General features: G+C 45.1%; 1 protein-coding gene across 11 annotated transcripts in view; it reads right to left on the bottom strand.

Annotated features, from left to right (window-relative positions):
* Positions 1-522: 522 nt before the first annotated feature.
* The window catches only part of LOC137645688 (regulator of G-protein signaling rgs-2-like), a 167,869-nt gene continuing 153,328 nt past the window's right edge, over positions 523-15,063 (bottom strand). For 10 of the 11 annotated variants that reach the window (XM_068378546.1, XM_068378545.1, XM_068378540.1 and 7 more), the window contains one exon: positions 523-5,240. In XM_068378546.1, the coding sequence (XP_068234647.1) occupies positions 4,938-5,240 (303 nt within the window). In that variant the 3' untranslated portion in view covers positions 523-4,937. The remainder of the gene's footprint in view (positions 5,241-15,063) is intronic. The other variant, XM_068378541.1, reaches the window with a different exon arrangement.

Genomic DNA, 15,063 nt, shown 5'->3' with positions numbered 1-15,063 from the left:
TTCCCTTTGCCTACACACACACACCAAAATAGTCTGGCCTGTTCTTTACTTATTCTCCTCTGTCCTCATACACCTGACAACACCGAGATTACCAAACAATTCTTTTTCACCCAAGGGGGTTACTGCACTGTAATTGTTCAGTGGCCACTTTCCTCTTGTTAAGGGTAGAAAAGACTAGCTTTGGTTAGCAGCTCTTCTAGGAGGACATTTCAAAATCAAACCATTGTTCTCTAGTCTTGGGTAGTGCCATTGCCTCTCTACCATGGTCTTCCATTGACTTGGGTTAGAATTCTCTTGCTTGAGGGTATACTCAGGCACACTGTTCTGTCTTGTTTCTCTTCCTCTTGTTTTGTTAAAGTTTTTATAGTTTATATGGGAGATATTTATTTCAATGTCATTACTCTTCTTAAAAACTTTATTTTCCTTGTTTCCTTTCCTCCCAGGGCTATTTTCCCTGTTGGAGCCCCTGGGCTTGGATCCTGATTTTCCAACTAGGGTTGTAGCTTAGCAAGTAATAATAATAATAATAGTAATAATAATAGTAATGATTTGTTGATTAACCAGTAAATCAAGGAGAGGGGTTGTCCTAGGGGTATTGAAAGGTTTCCTTAATTACTACCTAAGGGTCTGGAATGGGGAAGCAAAACATTCTTTTCAGCTATGTGGCAAACAGGTCAATTGTCAGTGATCCCCAAAGAGAAAGAAGCCTTTTGCCATGCAAGGACTACTCTGACCCTACAACCTACCCCTGGCGACATTACCTGGAATGAACCTGGCTGACAGTTCTGCAGCATTGTCCACCGTCCAGATGTGCACCTGCTTTGTCAACTCACAAGGCATGTCTTTTACATAGGGGACTCTCTTTCTTTGCTTGTTGACATAAGTTACGAACATAATGTTGTCACTTATCAACGCTACTAAATGCCCTGTCAAACTTGGAAAGCTTGCAGTGTTAGGTATGTTGCTCACATTGCCAAAAGGTTGATATGCCGGTAATTTTCTTTTCGGGACTACACCCCTAAAGCAACTTATGCTTATGTGTGTGCTCCACCCCTCGTTGGATGTGTCTTGAAAGAGATGCCTCTCTGGAGGTGGGGAGCCAAGTCAAACTATCCTGATATAGTTTGTATTGTTCATCACCAAGGAAAGATTGCCCTACTACTTGATCCACTAGCACAAGATCAGAAGGGAGATCACTAGATGCCGACCATTGATGCTTCAGACACCACAGATGAGATTGCAGGAAGAAACGCTTCTGCAGAACAAGTTTCTCCAATGAAGGACGATGTCCCAAAAAACAATGCCACTGCCAAGTCTCATATGAAGAGAATGATAGTGCTACCTATCTGAGCCTGCTGATCAAATCATATGATGGAAGGATTCTCGCAGCTGCTGTTTAACATCAGGACCCTGTACATTTTGAAAGGACTGATGAATGAGTATTTAAAAGTATGCATCCTACAAATTTACTGAAAGCATAAAGGGCCATTATCTGATTGAATTCAGTACAGTTTGTACTATTTCCATACTGAACCTGGTTTTATGTAAAAATTGACACCTTCTCAAGAAAGAGTAGACTGTAAAAGATAGATCAGCCTCGAACAACTTTGAGCGCATTTACAGCAACATCTCTCACCTCTGCCAACAATGCCAGGGTTTTCGGTGGTTTGCAAACGCCATTGTTCTGCAAGATGAGGGGCCGGCAGTCCAGAGAAGGTACAGTAGTAAGTATATGTCCAGAAAAACATTCGCTACCCAATGCTTGGGCCCATGTCTCTGCCAGGTTGTACAGTAACAACACTGTCATTCCCTATTAACGGCAACAGGAGAGGGGAACGCCAATATCAGCTACCCCCTTCTACCTCTTCTCTTCATTCTGCCTCTCTTCCTGAACTGGCCAGGTTCGGGACCTCAAAATGGCTGTGCATTCACAGGATCCTAGTAAAAAAAGTTGCAGGTAGTCCTGATCAGGGGTCTAGAAAAGGTCATCATAACCTTTTCACCATTGATCTCATAGGCATGACCCCACCCAAAGGTTTGGCTGCCGACACCCTCAAAGAGCAAGAACCCTAGAAGAATAGTGTGGTGGATCAGAAAGTCCTGCAAAGCACTCCTCTACTTCTCCACTGCTGCTGTCTGCACCTGACTCTTTGGCAAGAGTGATATAGATCCCAATACTGATGCATTCTTAAATACCACTGCCACCTTTGGAAAAGCTTGTTTTGGGAATCGGGACACCGAGGCATCAAACCTCTTCAATACCCAGTTGGTCTATTGATTTGCTGCCTGGTATGCCAAATAGATTATTGCCTTTTCACCAGATAGCATGAGTCCCCTGTACTTCTGCAAAGATTTGAGTTGATAACCACATTATCTTAGTGAAATACATCAAAGTGTCTGACCACTGATCAAGCCATGAGACTATTTGAAGGATGGCCATTGCAAAGTACTCTGTGGCCACCAACTCGAATGCTGAGAAAGACGAGCCTACTATTCCAAGTCTCTCACTATTCCAAGTCTCTCAAAGGGAAAACTCCCCACAGTGCGCACAGTGATAGGTCAATTGGAAGAGATGATGACTAAAAAGACACTTGCACGTAAAACCTTTGCTACCTTGAAAGTGCATAAGGGAAGATCTTATTGGACTGACTTGAAGAGAGAGTGTCTCAGATCCACAGATCTGATTGTCCAAGAACATAGATCTGATTATCAGCTTAATTCAGGGCCAAATTTGATCTACCAAGATCTGACCATGGCACCTCCAGAGAAGGTCTCAATCTTTGAGGGAAACCATGGTTACTACACCAAGTTTGTTGCATTCAGGAATGAATGCAAGAACCTCCAAAAATTTACTCTCTGGCTCCAAGTTCTCTGCTTCCATTGAAACTGGACAAAACTCCAGTAGCTTATGGGCAAGAGTGCCCTTGCCTCACGCTAGGACTGAATGCTCGGCATGCAGCTTAGAAGGTCTATCTCCCGCAAACCTTTTTACCTAGTAATAGGGGACCGATGACAGACCAGAGTGGTTGTCATCAGTAAGAAAAAGACCTCTGGCACTGATCAAACCAAAGGTGGAAGGGGTACCATATATCCTTCCCACTAATGATTGTGGTGGAGTGTAGGCTATGGCTCCATGTTCCTCACCCACTGACCAGTGGTTGCTGGCTGCTTACAACAATGTCCTCAGGAGGTGCCATCTTTCCAATTTTGGATACCAAAGTACTATCCCAATCAGAGAAGGGAGCAGCACTCCCTCATCCAGGTAGAAAAGTTGAAATAGGGCACCCAAGCTCCAAAATTTTGCGACCAAAAAATGTTGCATGCCTCGTCATGGGGCGATGCATCTCTGGCCAGCCTGACTACCAGAGTAGTTAATTCAGCCACCCGAGCGTCGGCCATGGTCTTCCAAAGGAAAGATGGTGTGTAGAAGAGTTGTACAGGTCTCATATTAAGCCTTCTTGAAATATTTCTCACTAGATAAAGTGTCAGAAGGAGAAGAGGAGGAAGTAAAGCAAACTCACTTCTTCAACTTACCAACTTTCCCTTCAGGATCTGAGAACAGAGAAGTCTAGGTTTGAAAGACCATTGATGATGACATTTCCTGAAGGGGAAAAACTAAAGGGGTTTCTCTGACAAGAACTACTACACTTGGGGTCACTGTGACTGAAAATGGTAGGTACTATCCCAGGCACTTGTAAGAGAGACACAAGGGTTGAGCTTACAAGCACAGTACATGGGTGAATGGCACAGGTGTAACAGACATGAGCTAGAAGTACTGTATAGGGGTGACAGACACCAGGCCAATGCACACAGGTTTCATTGCCTCCAAAGCCTCCTCCCGCCATTTCACTGGCTCTGGCACTGGCACTTTCAAGAAGGGGTAAGAGCCTTATTTGATTTCACTGCACTCTTAGTAGGAATCACCACTGGAATCAGTGCTGATTTCACTTGAATCCCCAAAACTAGGGACACCTGGGGTGAAGTAACCTTAGCTACCAGCTCCCTCTAAAATAACAGAGCACCTCCCTGCAAGACCAAATGAAGGTTAGGTTAGGCCAAGCCTTATTCGAGTAAAACTTGTTGTGAGTAGTCTACACAGCTACGGAAGAGCTTCCAGTGCATGTAAGTGTGGAGCGACGTTTGGGAGAACCCCATACTCATCAAACCCTGAAAAACTTGTCAATGTGGATCTGAATTCTCCCTTCTTACACATACTCACCAGCACATTCCCAGAAGCTTCAGCGATTTGCAAACTCGATGAGGAGAGACAAGTGTTATTCAGTCTTTTCAGCGTTGAATCAGACATTACCAAGCATGATGCCGGAGAAGAACTGGACTTCTTTTTCCTCCTCAAAGTCTGCCACTGAACGTGAGGCCACGATATACACTATGCACACGGGGATGATTGTTAACATGCATACCTTCTACAAGAAGCACAGTGGTGTGGATTTAGTCGGTTTAGCCCTAAACCTGTTACATTTCCAACCATTTTCCTCACATTTATGAAATACAACTTGCTTTTCTTCTAGGAACGAGAAGCCATCCGTCAATCATTCAAACTGAAAAATACCAGAAAAAATTAAAACAGCAACAGTACAGGACAGTGGGGGAGAATGCTTTTCGCCCATGTTTAACACCTACCGTTAACTACCTCGTTAACAATTTCAACGGCTGTTCAAGCACCTCTGAAGATATTCCCTATTTTAAAGGACAAAAGGTTTTATATGCATAGGAACAAACTAATCAAACTACTTCATCTACAATTGAAAATTTTTTCATATACAGTATATATAAGCTACTACCTTAGATTCTGATAAATAAGCTGTATTGCACTTACAATATTTATATAAAAAAAATCTAATCAGCCTAACACTTATCAATGATAAAAGTTAATAAAATTCTGTACAATAAAAAAAATTAACATATCTAAAAATAATTCAAAGTTTCAACTTCTCTTTTAATCTTAAACAAAAGTTGACATAATATCCAGTTTCCAATTTATGTATAACTTTGGTCAGCGGCTCATCAAACAACGAAACACCTTCCAAACCATCCTCTTCCAACTTATCACCAATATCCACACCTTTTCCTCCAGTCCCAACTTCCTTGTCAGCTCCAATCTGCAAAAAATTTGCTTTATCAACAATTTCCTTACCCCTTAAATGCAAAAGTTTTCTTATATATCCAACCTTCTTATTTGCTGCTTTGATCCGGAAATCCACTGGTTTTCCAGCAGCTTCCTGAAAAAAGATACAGTAACAAAAATAACTTCTTAATTTTGAGAAAACGAGAGGACACGTGGAAAGTGCTGAATAGTATAGGGAAGGTAATACAGTAAATAAAAAAAAATCCATACTCTAAAAATATTGTAACTACTTAGGCATTTCATAAAACCTAGTGCTAATCTACAATTACTATTACAGACACCCAATATCACACTTGAAATCAAATTCTACACAAATTCCATAATTGCATCCACAAAACAAAATAAATGTGTCGTAATTAATAAAGAAAACTATAAACCTGTGCATAATACAATAATCACAAAAAGAGAAACTATTGCAAGCAAAATTCCACATAAGCATGAAACACATAAGATAGTGCATAAACAATTCATGAAAGATCTTGCTCCAAGAAATACTTAAACCTTTCTAGTAATTTTATGACAATAAAATTTTACATAATATACTCCTATAAAAAAAAGAATTTTAATGATAAATTCTATTATTTCTGCACAGCCCTGATATTCATATTACTTCTCTCTGGATGCTCAGCTATATTGATGTTTACCCCTAAACTAAAAGATATCCCAATTTCTTCCTTCTAATAGAATTAAGCCTCTAGTAAGGTAATGAGACAATCTAGCAGTTAATGGCAATAGACCAATGAAAGAAATGTGATAAAACTTCAAGCCTTAAAAATTCCTTTTTAGTTCTGAAAGTTGACAAAAAGATTTATCATCATCATTAAAAGACAGTGCTTGTGTATCATTTACGTGCTTAGCTGATGCTAACGCCCACAGGAAAAGTGTTTTAACTGTGAGATGGCTAATGGAAAGATCTATCAAAGGTTTAAAACTCAAACCTTTTAAATTTAGTAAAACTATAAAAATTCCAAAAATAAACCTAACTACTGGAAATCTCCATATTAAAAACCCCAAACACACCTATACAGTAATAGCAAAAATGGATAAAACTAATACCAGAATCTCAAGTGCAGATTTAATCGTAAATCTGTATTACTTTATGGCTGAAATGGAAAATTTGCATTTAAAAAAATTAAACGTTAAAATTTAACAATATCCAAACTAGTCCTAGTCACTGATACATTTCTAGAATTGCATCAGTTAAATAATACATTCCGCTGTCTTTGATACAGATTATTAGTAGACAATCTAGACCACAAAAACCTTGAGTTATTGAGAATACAATGTTCAGTTTCTATGTTGTAAGATGTATCATGTATGGGTTTGGATCAATCAACTTCAAAATTGGTTTTCTGAAAAGAATGATTCTGTGTAACAACCTTCTTGGACACTGACAAAAAGGCCACAGATTGGTGACCTACTCGCTTTACAGACAAGAACGGAACTACCAGCAACATGCTGCTGCTTATAAAAATTCAGAACTTGTTTATCACCTGATAAATACTGATGAACAATGAAAAAGTGTAAAGGTATAGATTCAGTCAGTGTTGTAACTGGGCATCTACCTTCTTGAACTGGCTAACAACACACCTTTATCTTTTGGTTCAGTAATATAGCAAACATGTCTGAGTTTAGTCGACCCCACCACTTCCAAATTTCTAAGCATACTGACAGATATAGAGACAATTAGTTTGGAAGAATTTGACTTTTTCTACTTAACTGATCCGCTAAGATGTTCGATTTTCCCAGAATGATCCGAGGAAGGAGGTTTATTTCTCTTAAAATTGTCGCAAGTCAATAGCATCCATGCTATACAGTACTGGAATGTGACCCTGACCCCGTTTAGCTTTAGATGTAGGCCAATGCTGTCTGATTTTCTTAAAACATAACCACAGTTTTTTCTATCACAAGTGGTTTTGGTACTGAATGGTCTTGAATATTACTAGAAGGTCAAAGCAATTGATATGAAGAGTTTATTCCAATGACATCCATTTCCTTGACTGGTCAAGAACTAGCAAAATCTTCTCTGGATTTCTCCTTGAACTTTTATAAAAGCTTGTTTCCTTTTACGCTTTGAACTTCAATCTGGCGTTCAATCATAGAATCATACTCTTCCATATGAGGAACAGTGAGGCCTTCACACTCCTCATAACGGTAATCTAAATCCTAATATTGACTCTGACACAAGACAGAGAATGCAGATTAAGTGTCTAAAATGACAAATTCGTAGATAATTTGTATTTTTCCTAACTATACAAACCTTAGCTATTTACATGGGGTAATTACTTCGGCGTAGCTGAAAGGACAAGCCATAAGAATTTTAACGAGGGTTTACTACCCCTCAGCTAGTTAGCGGGGGGGGTAGGGAGGGGTAGCTTGCTACCCTTCCCCCCTCACACACACAGTGCGTGCTCCACTTTACTTAGAGGTAGGACTTATCTTGGGGGACAGGGCTGGTGGGCAAATGTGTAAATAGCTAAGGTTTGTATAGCTAGGAAAAATAAAAATTATCTACGAATTTGTCATTTGTTCCGTAACTGAAATACAAACCACGCTATTTACATGGGGTGACTTAACCCTTAGGAAGGGTGGTAAGTCCCTGACATACTGGCTTTGGCTTGCCCGGGGATTCCATATTCGAGCGTTTAAGTACTCGGACAATAGGGAATCCCTGCTCCTCGCTAGCGGTTGTGAAACTGCCGCGGCCTACGTAAGGTGTGTGTGAAGGTGAAAAGTGACGCGTCCTAGGAAGTTGACCTGGAGTTCCTCAGAAGGAAATCTAGGCTAGGACTCACCAATACCACCTCGTCAGGGTATGGGGACATGACAGTATTACACTTAATACTAGGAACACAAGGAAGCATGGTCTACCTGCAGTGGTTTGAGGTCAGCTGTGCAGAGAACCCAGGATGCTGCTTTCTCCAAGGGAGGAGAGGATGAAGAAAAAAATAAGGGCCAGACAGATCTTTTCATTCATGCAGACTAACACCGGGTAACAATGCCCTCAACCTTCTGCTACTTGTCTATTAAGGAGCCTGAGGTTTAGACCAGCTGTTGTGCAGCCACCACAGGGCCGATAGAAAACGTATCGAGCCTCCTGTGGGTCACGTCTTGCAGGTAGTGGGCTGTGAAGGTGGTCTGACGCTTCAACACCCCCGCTTGCAGGACCTGTGTCACTGAATGATACTTCATGAAGGGCAGGGACGTAGCTACGCCCTTGACATCATGCGCTCTAGGGCGATGTGACGGAGAAGGGTCAGGATTCAAGGCCAGGTGTAATACCTTATGAATCCAGGCTGAGATGGTATTCCTGGTGACCCTTCTCTTCGTTTTCCCAGTGTCCACGAACCAGGCTTGAACCTGGGGATGAACTGCAGCTGTTCTCTTAAGACACAACCTCCGACTCCCTACTGGAAAGGTAGGAGATGGTCTGGGTCATCTGTTACAGGACAGAGACTCGAAACCTGGAAAGAGTCGAACCGCGGGTCCGGCACTCCCGGGTTCTGAGTCTCGGCAACAAAACTCAGGGACGAACCTGAACGTTACCTCCCCCTATCCCCTTGAATGGGCGATGTCGATGAGAGACCATGTGACTCGCTTGGCCGAGGCTAAGGCTAGCAGAAACACTGTCTACCTGGTAAGGTGGTGATCTGGAGCCTTACGTAGTGGTTCGTAGGGAGGTCTCTTTAGAGACTTGAGGACTCGAACCACGTTCCAAGGAGGAGGTCTCAATTCCGACTGAGGGCAGGAGAGATCATGGCTTCGTATGAGGAGAGAGAGTTCCAGCGAGGAAGAAATGTCTATCTTTTGAGCCTGAAGGCAAGACTTAAGGCCGAGAGATAGCCTTTCATTGCCGAAACTGAAAGGCACATCTCATCCCGCAAATACACAAGGAGCTCCGCTATTGATGGAAGTGGCATCGTGTGGAGGGATACCCTTTCCACGACACCGACCACAGTAAACTCGTCCCTTGGTCTGGTAGACTACTGCGGAAGACTTGCGCAGGTGTCCAGACATCCTGTTCGCAACTTGTTGCGAAAATCCTCTCTCTTTGAGGAGATGCCGGATAGTCTTCCGGCGTGAAGTCGAAGCGAAGCTACGGCTTTGTGGAGGATGTTGGCATGTGGTTGTGTGAGTAACCCGTGACGTGGAGGGAGTTCCCTCGGAGGCTCCGTAAGGAGTTACAGAGGGTCTGGTGAGCAATTCTGCGAGATGCCCTAGCGGAGCTATGGAGGTCATTGAGAGACTGACATATACTCTGGTCTTGTAGAGTACTCTCCTCAACAGCCAGAACGGGGGAAGGCGTACACATCGATGTTGTCCCACCGTTGTTGGAAGGCATCTTACCAGAGGGCCTTGGGGTCCGAGACCGGGGAGCAGTACAGCGGGAGCTTGTAGTTCAGCGCTGTAGTGAACCGGTCCACAGTTGGGGAACCCCACAGAGTCAGGACTTTGTAGGCTACTTGAGGATCCAAAGACCACTCGGTATCTAGTATCTGTGTCACACTGCTCAGACTGTCGGCGAGCACATTCCTTTGCCCGGAATGAAGCGAGCAGCTAGGGTGATCGAGAGGGACTCGGGCCATCTCAGTATCTCTACTGCAAGATGGGATGGCTGTTCTGAAAAAGTACCTCCCTGTCTGAGCAAATAAGCCATCACTGTGGTGTTGTCGCTCCTCACAACCACAGAGTAGTCCGCCAGGCTTGGTGGAGCTACTGAAGTGCCAGGAACACAACCTTCATCTCTAGTAGGTCTAGAGAAGGTACTTTCCTGGTTCTGACCAGCGGCCTGAGGTCCTGTGGTTCAGAACGTGGCCCCCCCCCCCTTTCTTTGATGCGTCCAAAAACAGCATCAAGTCCGGGAGGAGGACGAGAAGGTTCACTCCCTTTCGTAGATTCTCGTCTGCTACCCACCACTGGAGGTCCGTCTGTTCCGGTTGTCCCATAGGGATCAAGGTGTCCAGGGAGTCGTGTCCCTGACTCCACCGCGACCTGAGTCGCCACTGGAGAGAACTCATCCTGAGGCGACTGTTGGGAACCAGACGGGCTAGGGAGGAGAAATGGTCGAGGAGACGTAACCACGTTTGGGTTGGAAGTTCTTCTCGTGTGAGGAAAGGTCTCGCGACCTTCCTCAGCCTTGCTATCCTGTCGTCTGAAGGGAAGGCTTTGTGGAGATTGGTGTCTATGACCATGCCTAGGTATACCAGACTCTGAGAGGGCTGCGGAGAGAACTTCTCAAGGACTACCATGATCCTTAGAACTTGGCAAAGTCCAAGAAACTTGTCCCGATGGCGAAGAAGGGTTGCCTTCGAGTCTGCTAGGATCAGCCAGTCGCCCAGGAAACGGAGGAGACGGATGCCGATCCTGTGAGCCCATGAAGAAATCAGAGTGGACACCTCGGCGAACACTCGAGGTGCTGTGGAGAGACCGAAGCACAGCACCTTGAACTGGTATATCTTGTCTTCCAGGCAAAATCCAAAGTACTTCCTTGAAGACGGGTGGACCGGGATTTGGAGTACGCGTCCTTCAGGTCCAGAGTACACATGAAGTCTTGTGGTCTCACTGCAAGACTGACCGTGTCTGCCGTCTCCATACTGAACGGAGACTGTTTGACAAACTCGTTCAGTGTCGAGAGGTCGATGACTGGTCTCCAGTCTCCAGACACCTTCTCACAGGGAGGAGTCGATTGAAGAAGCCTGGGGACCCGTTCACAACCTCTTGGAGGGAGCGCTTCTTCAGCATGGTCTGGACTTCTGCCCGGAGGGCCTGTCCCTTTACCGATCCCTACCCAGGTAGGAGGGAGGGGCTCATTACCGACACTGGATCTATTGAAGGAGGCAAGCTCAGAGAGCTGGCCCTTGGCCTTGTCTCTGGCGCTCTTCATTCCCTGAGACCAGGGCAAAGCTGCACCGGTCCTAGGGAGTTCCTGGGTGGCGTAGATTCGGTCCAGGACCGTATCCTTCCCTTCACGAGGAGGAATCTCTGGGTCTGGGGTCCCCTTGAGGTTCCTCCTGAGGGTCAGGACCTGCCAGAACGCGTGTTCTGACCCCTGGAGCTCTCCTCCTGATGGACTGGCAGCGAGGTCTCCCGTCCCCAGGGGCTCTTCCTGGGGAGACTCGCAGACATTCTCCAAGGGTCCATCTGGTTCCTGTCGGGTCCTTGCGGAAGACTTGGGCCTTCGGTTCCCTCCTAGGTGGAAAACAGGACTCCAGCAACGAAGGATGTAAGGCTTTCGGCCCCTCTGTACGAGAAGATTTCTCAGGAAGAGGCGGGGATTCCCCCATTGTTGTGATAGGGGAGAGGACCGGATCTTCCGACCCTCCTGGGGATAGGCTATGCTCATCCGCAGGGGAGGGGGAGGAAGTCTGAGGAGGGATAGGAGCCTGCGCAAGGACTCGCGAAGAGACAGGGTAGTCCTTGGAGGAGATACCACGGCAGGGATTCCTCTCTCCCTCTTCAGGGGGGGAGGAAGTTGCTACTGATTAGTGACCCCAGTCAGAAAGCACAGGCTTCATCGCCTGCGTAAGCGCTCTGACAACGGTGTCCAACCAGGGTTGCTGACTGACCGTCGCGCTGTCGGATAGTCCCTCTGGAGGGAAGAGGATCGCTCGATCCCTTGGAGGAGTTGACACATAAGGGTTCGCCTGTACAGAATCTGCAATGAAGGGAGAAGTGTCCTTAGACCTGTCCGGAAACCTCCCCTCCTCCGGAGAGGGCGCTGCTCTGCGCTTGTGGGGAGGGGAACGCGATGGTGGCCTGACCGCCAGAATCCCTAATGTAATTCGGGCGTGATCGTGCTGGAGATCAGTGCGCCGATCACGCTGGAGATCAGTGCGCCGATCACGCTGGAGATCAGTGCGCCGATCACGCTGGAGATCAGTGCGAAAAGCCCAGTTCTGGGTAGCGCGTAAATGAATCGTGCGTAGTAGGATGCTCGCGCGCACGCGTACTCGTACTCGCGTGGGCGTATCAGCGATCGCGCGGAGGTAACCATCGGAGCCCGCGCGGACGATCCTCGGCGCTTCCGCGCGTATGAAGATCGTCGGTGCTTGCACGCAAAAGAAGATCTTGGGCGATTGCGTGGGGGAAACCATCCCGCGCGCGGACGATCTTTGGCGACAGAAGATCGCCGGTGCTTGCGCGCAACAGAAGATCGTCGGCAATTGCGCGCAACAGAAGATCGTCGGCGATTGCGCGCGGGAAACCATCCCGCGCGTGGAAGAAATAAACGCGGACGATCTTCGGCGTTTACGCGCGTACGAAGATCGTCGGTGATTGTGAGCGGGAAACCATTGGTGCCCGCGCGCGTACAATCTTCGGCTATGTAAGACGATCGTCGGTGATCGCGCGCGCGCGGACGATCTTCGGCGCTTACCCGTGTGCGAAGATCGTCGGCGATCGCGCGTGGGAAACCCTCGGTCCCCGCGCGCGGGCAACTATCCCGCATGCGGACGAGCGGGAAACCGCGTGCGGACGATCCGCGATGATCACGTAAGGGCAACCATCTCGCGTGCGGACAAACTTCGATGATTGCACGCGGGAAACCATCCCGCTCGCGGAACGATCTTCAGCGCTTACACGCGTTATGAAAATCGTCGGCGCTTGCGCGCCTAGCGCGTATCAGAAGATCGTCGGCTAACGATCTTCAACGATCGCGCGCGGACGGACCTCGAAGATGGCGCGCGGGAAGCCATCCCGCACGCGCACGATCTTCGGCGCTTAACGCGAGTGAAGATCATTGGCCCTTGTGTGTCTAGTGCGCAACAGAAGATCCTCGGCGAGAGCACGCGTAACTGCGCGTGTGCGCTAGGTTGAAGGATCAGCTAATTCGTAGATCAGGAACTGGGATGTGTCCCTAAAAGGGAGGGCATCCCCTGAAGAGGACCAAAGCTTTAAAGTTAAAAATACAATTAGATTTCATAAAAATAATTGAGACAAATAAAACGAAATAGCGACTCGGCCCGAGAAGCTATCGTAGAAGACGTAGTACGGAGTAAGAGGTGAACGACCTCGAGAGAGGGCCGCTCTCCACAAAGGCAACCATGGTGGCCTAGGAGTGAACGGCCGTGACCAAGAAGAGAATCGTGGTGGCCTAGCGGTAAGCCAGCGATCACTCTCGTAGACGTACACTACACACACCGCACAAACACTGAAAAGGAAACTTACTATATTCTATACACAAGAATATATATAAACATCAATAATGTTTAAATATATCAAGTATAAGAAAAAGTAAGTTAAAAGACAAAACATAAATGGCCGTCAAGCGAGGATGGGAGCGGAGACATCCACTCGCCATCCGAGCCAAAAGTTAAGTGGAGCACGCACTGTGTGTGTGAGGGGGGAGGGGTAGCAAGCTACCCCTCCCTACCCCCCGCTAACTAGCGGAGGGGTAGTAAACCCTCGTTAAAATTCTTATGGCTCGTCATTTCAGCTACACCGAAGTAATTACCCCATGTAAATAGCGTGCTTTGTATTTCAGTTACGGAACAAAATAAATTTTCCTGAATCATGCAGTAATTACTTTACTAGAGACTTTAAGTCTATTGGAAGGAAATACAGTAAAACGGGAAATATTTTATTTTTTAAGGGTAAACGTCAATATAATCGAGCTTCCATACAAAAGCAATATGAATATCAAGGGAGGTTCATAAAAATAACAATCATAATAACTATTAAGACTACACCAGGTTTTTATTGGTTTAGAGTATTAAGCAAGAAATTTTCATAACCTATTAAATGCATGGTAGTATGGATGCAGTGCTAATTTTAACCACATAATTCAGAAAAATCTAGAGCAGGGGTTCTCAACCTTCTTGGCCCAAGCACCCCTTTCACCATTCGCAATGATGTCATTCCCCCCTCCCCCCCACTTCCCGTCTTTTCCAAATTTGTCTGTCTCAAAAGGTGCACTGTATATATTATGCAAATATTACTAAAAATCCTTTTATTTTCTTTTTTTCAAACTGAATTATATATTTACAGCTTTACATGGATTACTTTTACAATGGAGTACTACAAATTATATGCAAATTGAAAATATCGATGGATATATAAAACTTGAATGAAAGTAAAATAGTTTCTTTTTTTTTAATTTATAAGAACTACTTAACAGGTCAAAATGAAGCTGATGCAACAAACAAAAAGTTTGATAGGGTAACAAGATATTATAAATCTGTAATTACTTTTATTCAGAAGATTACATTTCATCGATTGACGAACCTGTGATTGTTTTTTTCTTAGCCAATTCTGGGATACGCGGATGAGTGCTTGAAAGGCCACAACGCAGGTAATTTTCTACCTCTAATCTACTGCGCTGCTTCGTTTTAATTTGTAACACAGTTGAAAAGCCCGATTCACAAAGATATGTCGATACAAATGGAAGCAATACACGGATAGCCATTTCTGCCACTTTTTGGTAGGAATCGTACATCAGAGGCCAAAATTCTGTTATTGATTTCTCATCGAACATATCTCTTACACCCGAATTACTTTTTAGCTCCAAAAACTCATCTTGACAATCATCAGGAACTTTTTCAACCGACAGTTTGAATGGATTTCTGACTAAATCCAACTCATCATCACTAAGTTCGTGAAAATATCGTCTGAATTCATTTTCCAGTGCTGTCAAATGCTACAAAATTTAATTTTTTGCAAATTGGGGAAGCGCCTTGTCTTCACCACAAACATCAAAAATGGATGACAGTTTCTCAAACATTGCTACATTTTCTGCATTTACCCTTTTCTTCTAATTTTCAGGCTTCCTCGTGAAAGCTTCCAAGGCATCTACGAATTCTATAATGTCTGCATTCCTTCCTTGCATCTGAAGATACAGTTTATTCAGTTGCTCAGTTATATCAACCAAATAGGCAAGACGCATGATCCATTCCACATCACTCAGCCATGCAGGAAATTCT

This window comes from Palaemon carinicauda, chromosome 8 (genome assembly GCF_036898095.1).
Source record: "Palaemon carinicauda isolate YSFRI2023 chromosome 8, ASM3689809v2, whole genome shotgun sequence".
NCBI lineage: Eukaryota > Metazoa > Arthropoda > Malacostraca > Decapoda > Palaemonidae > Palaemon > Palaemon carinicauda.
The sequence above is the reverse complement of the archived record's forward strand: the minus strand, read 5'-3'. Positions and strand labels throughout refer to the sequence as shown.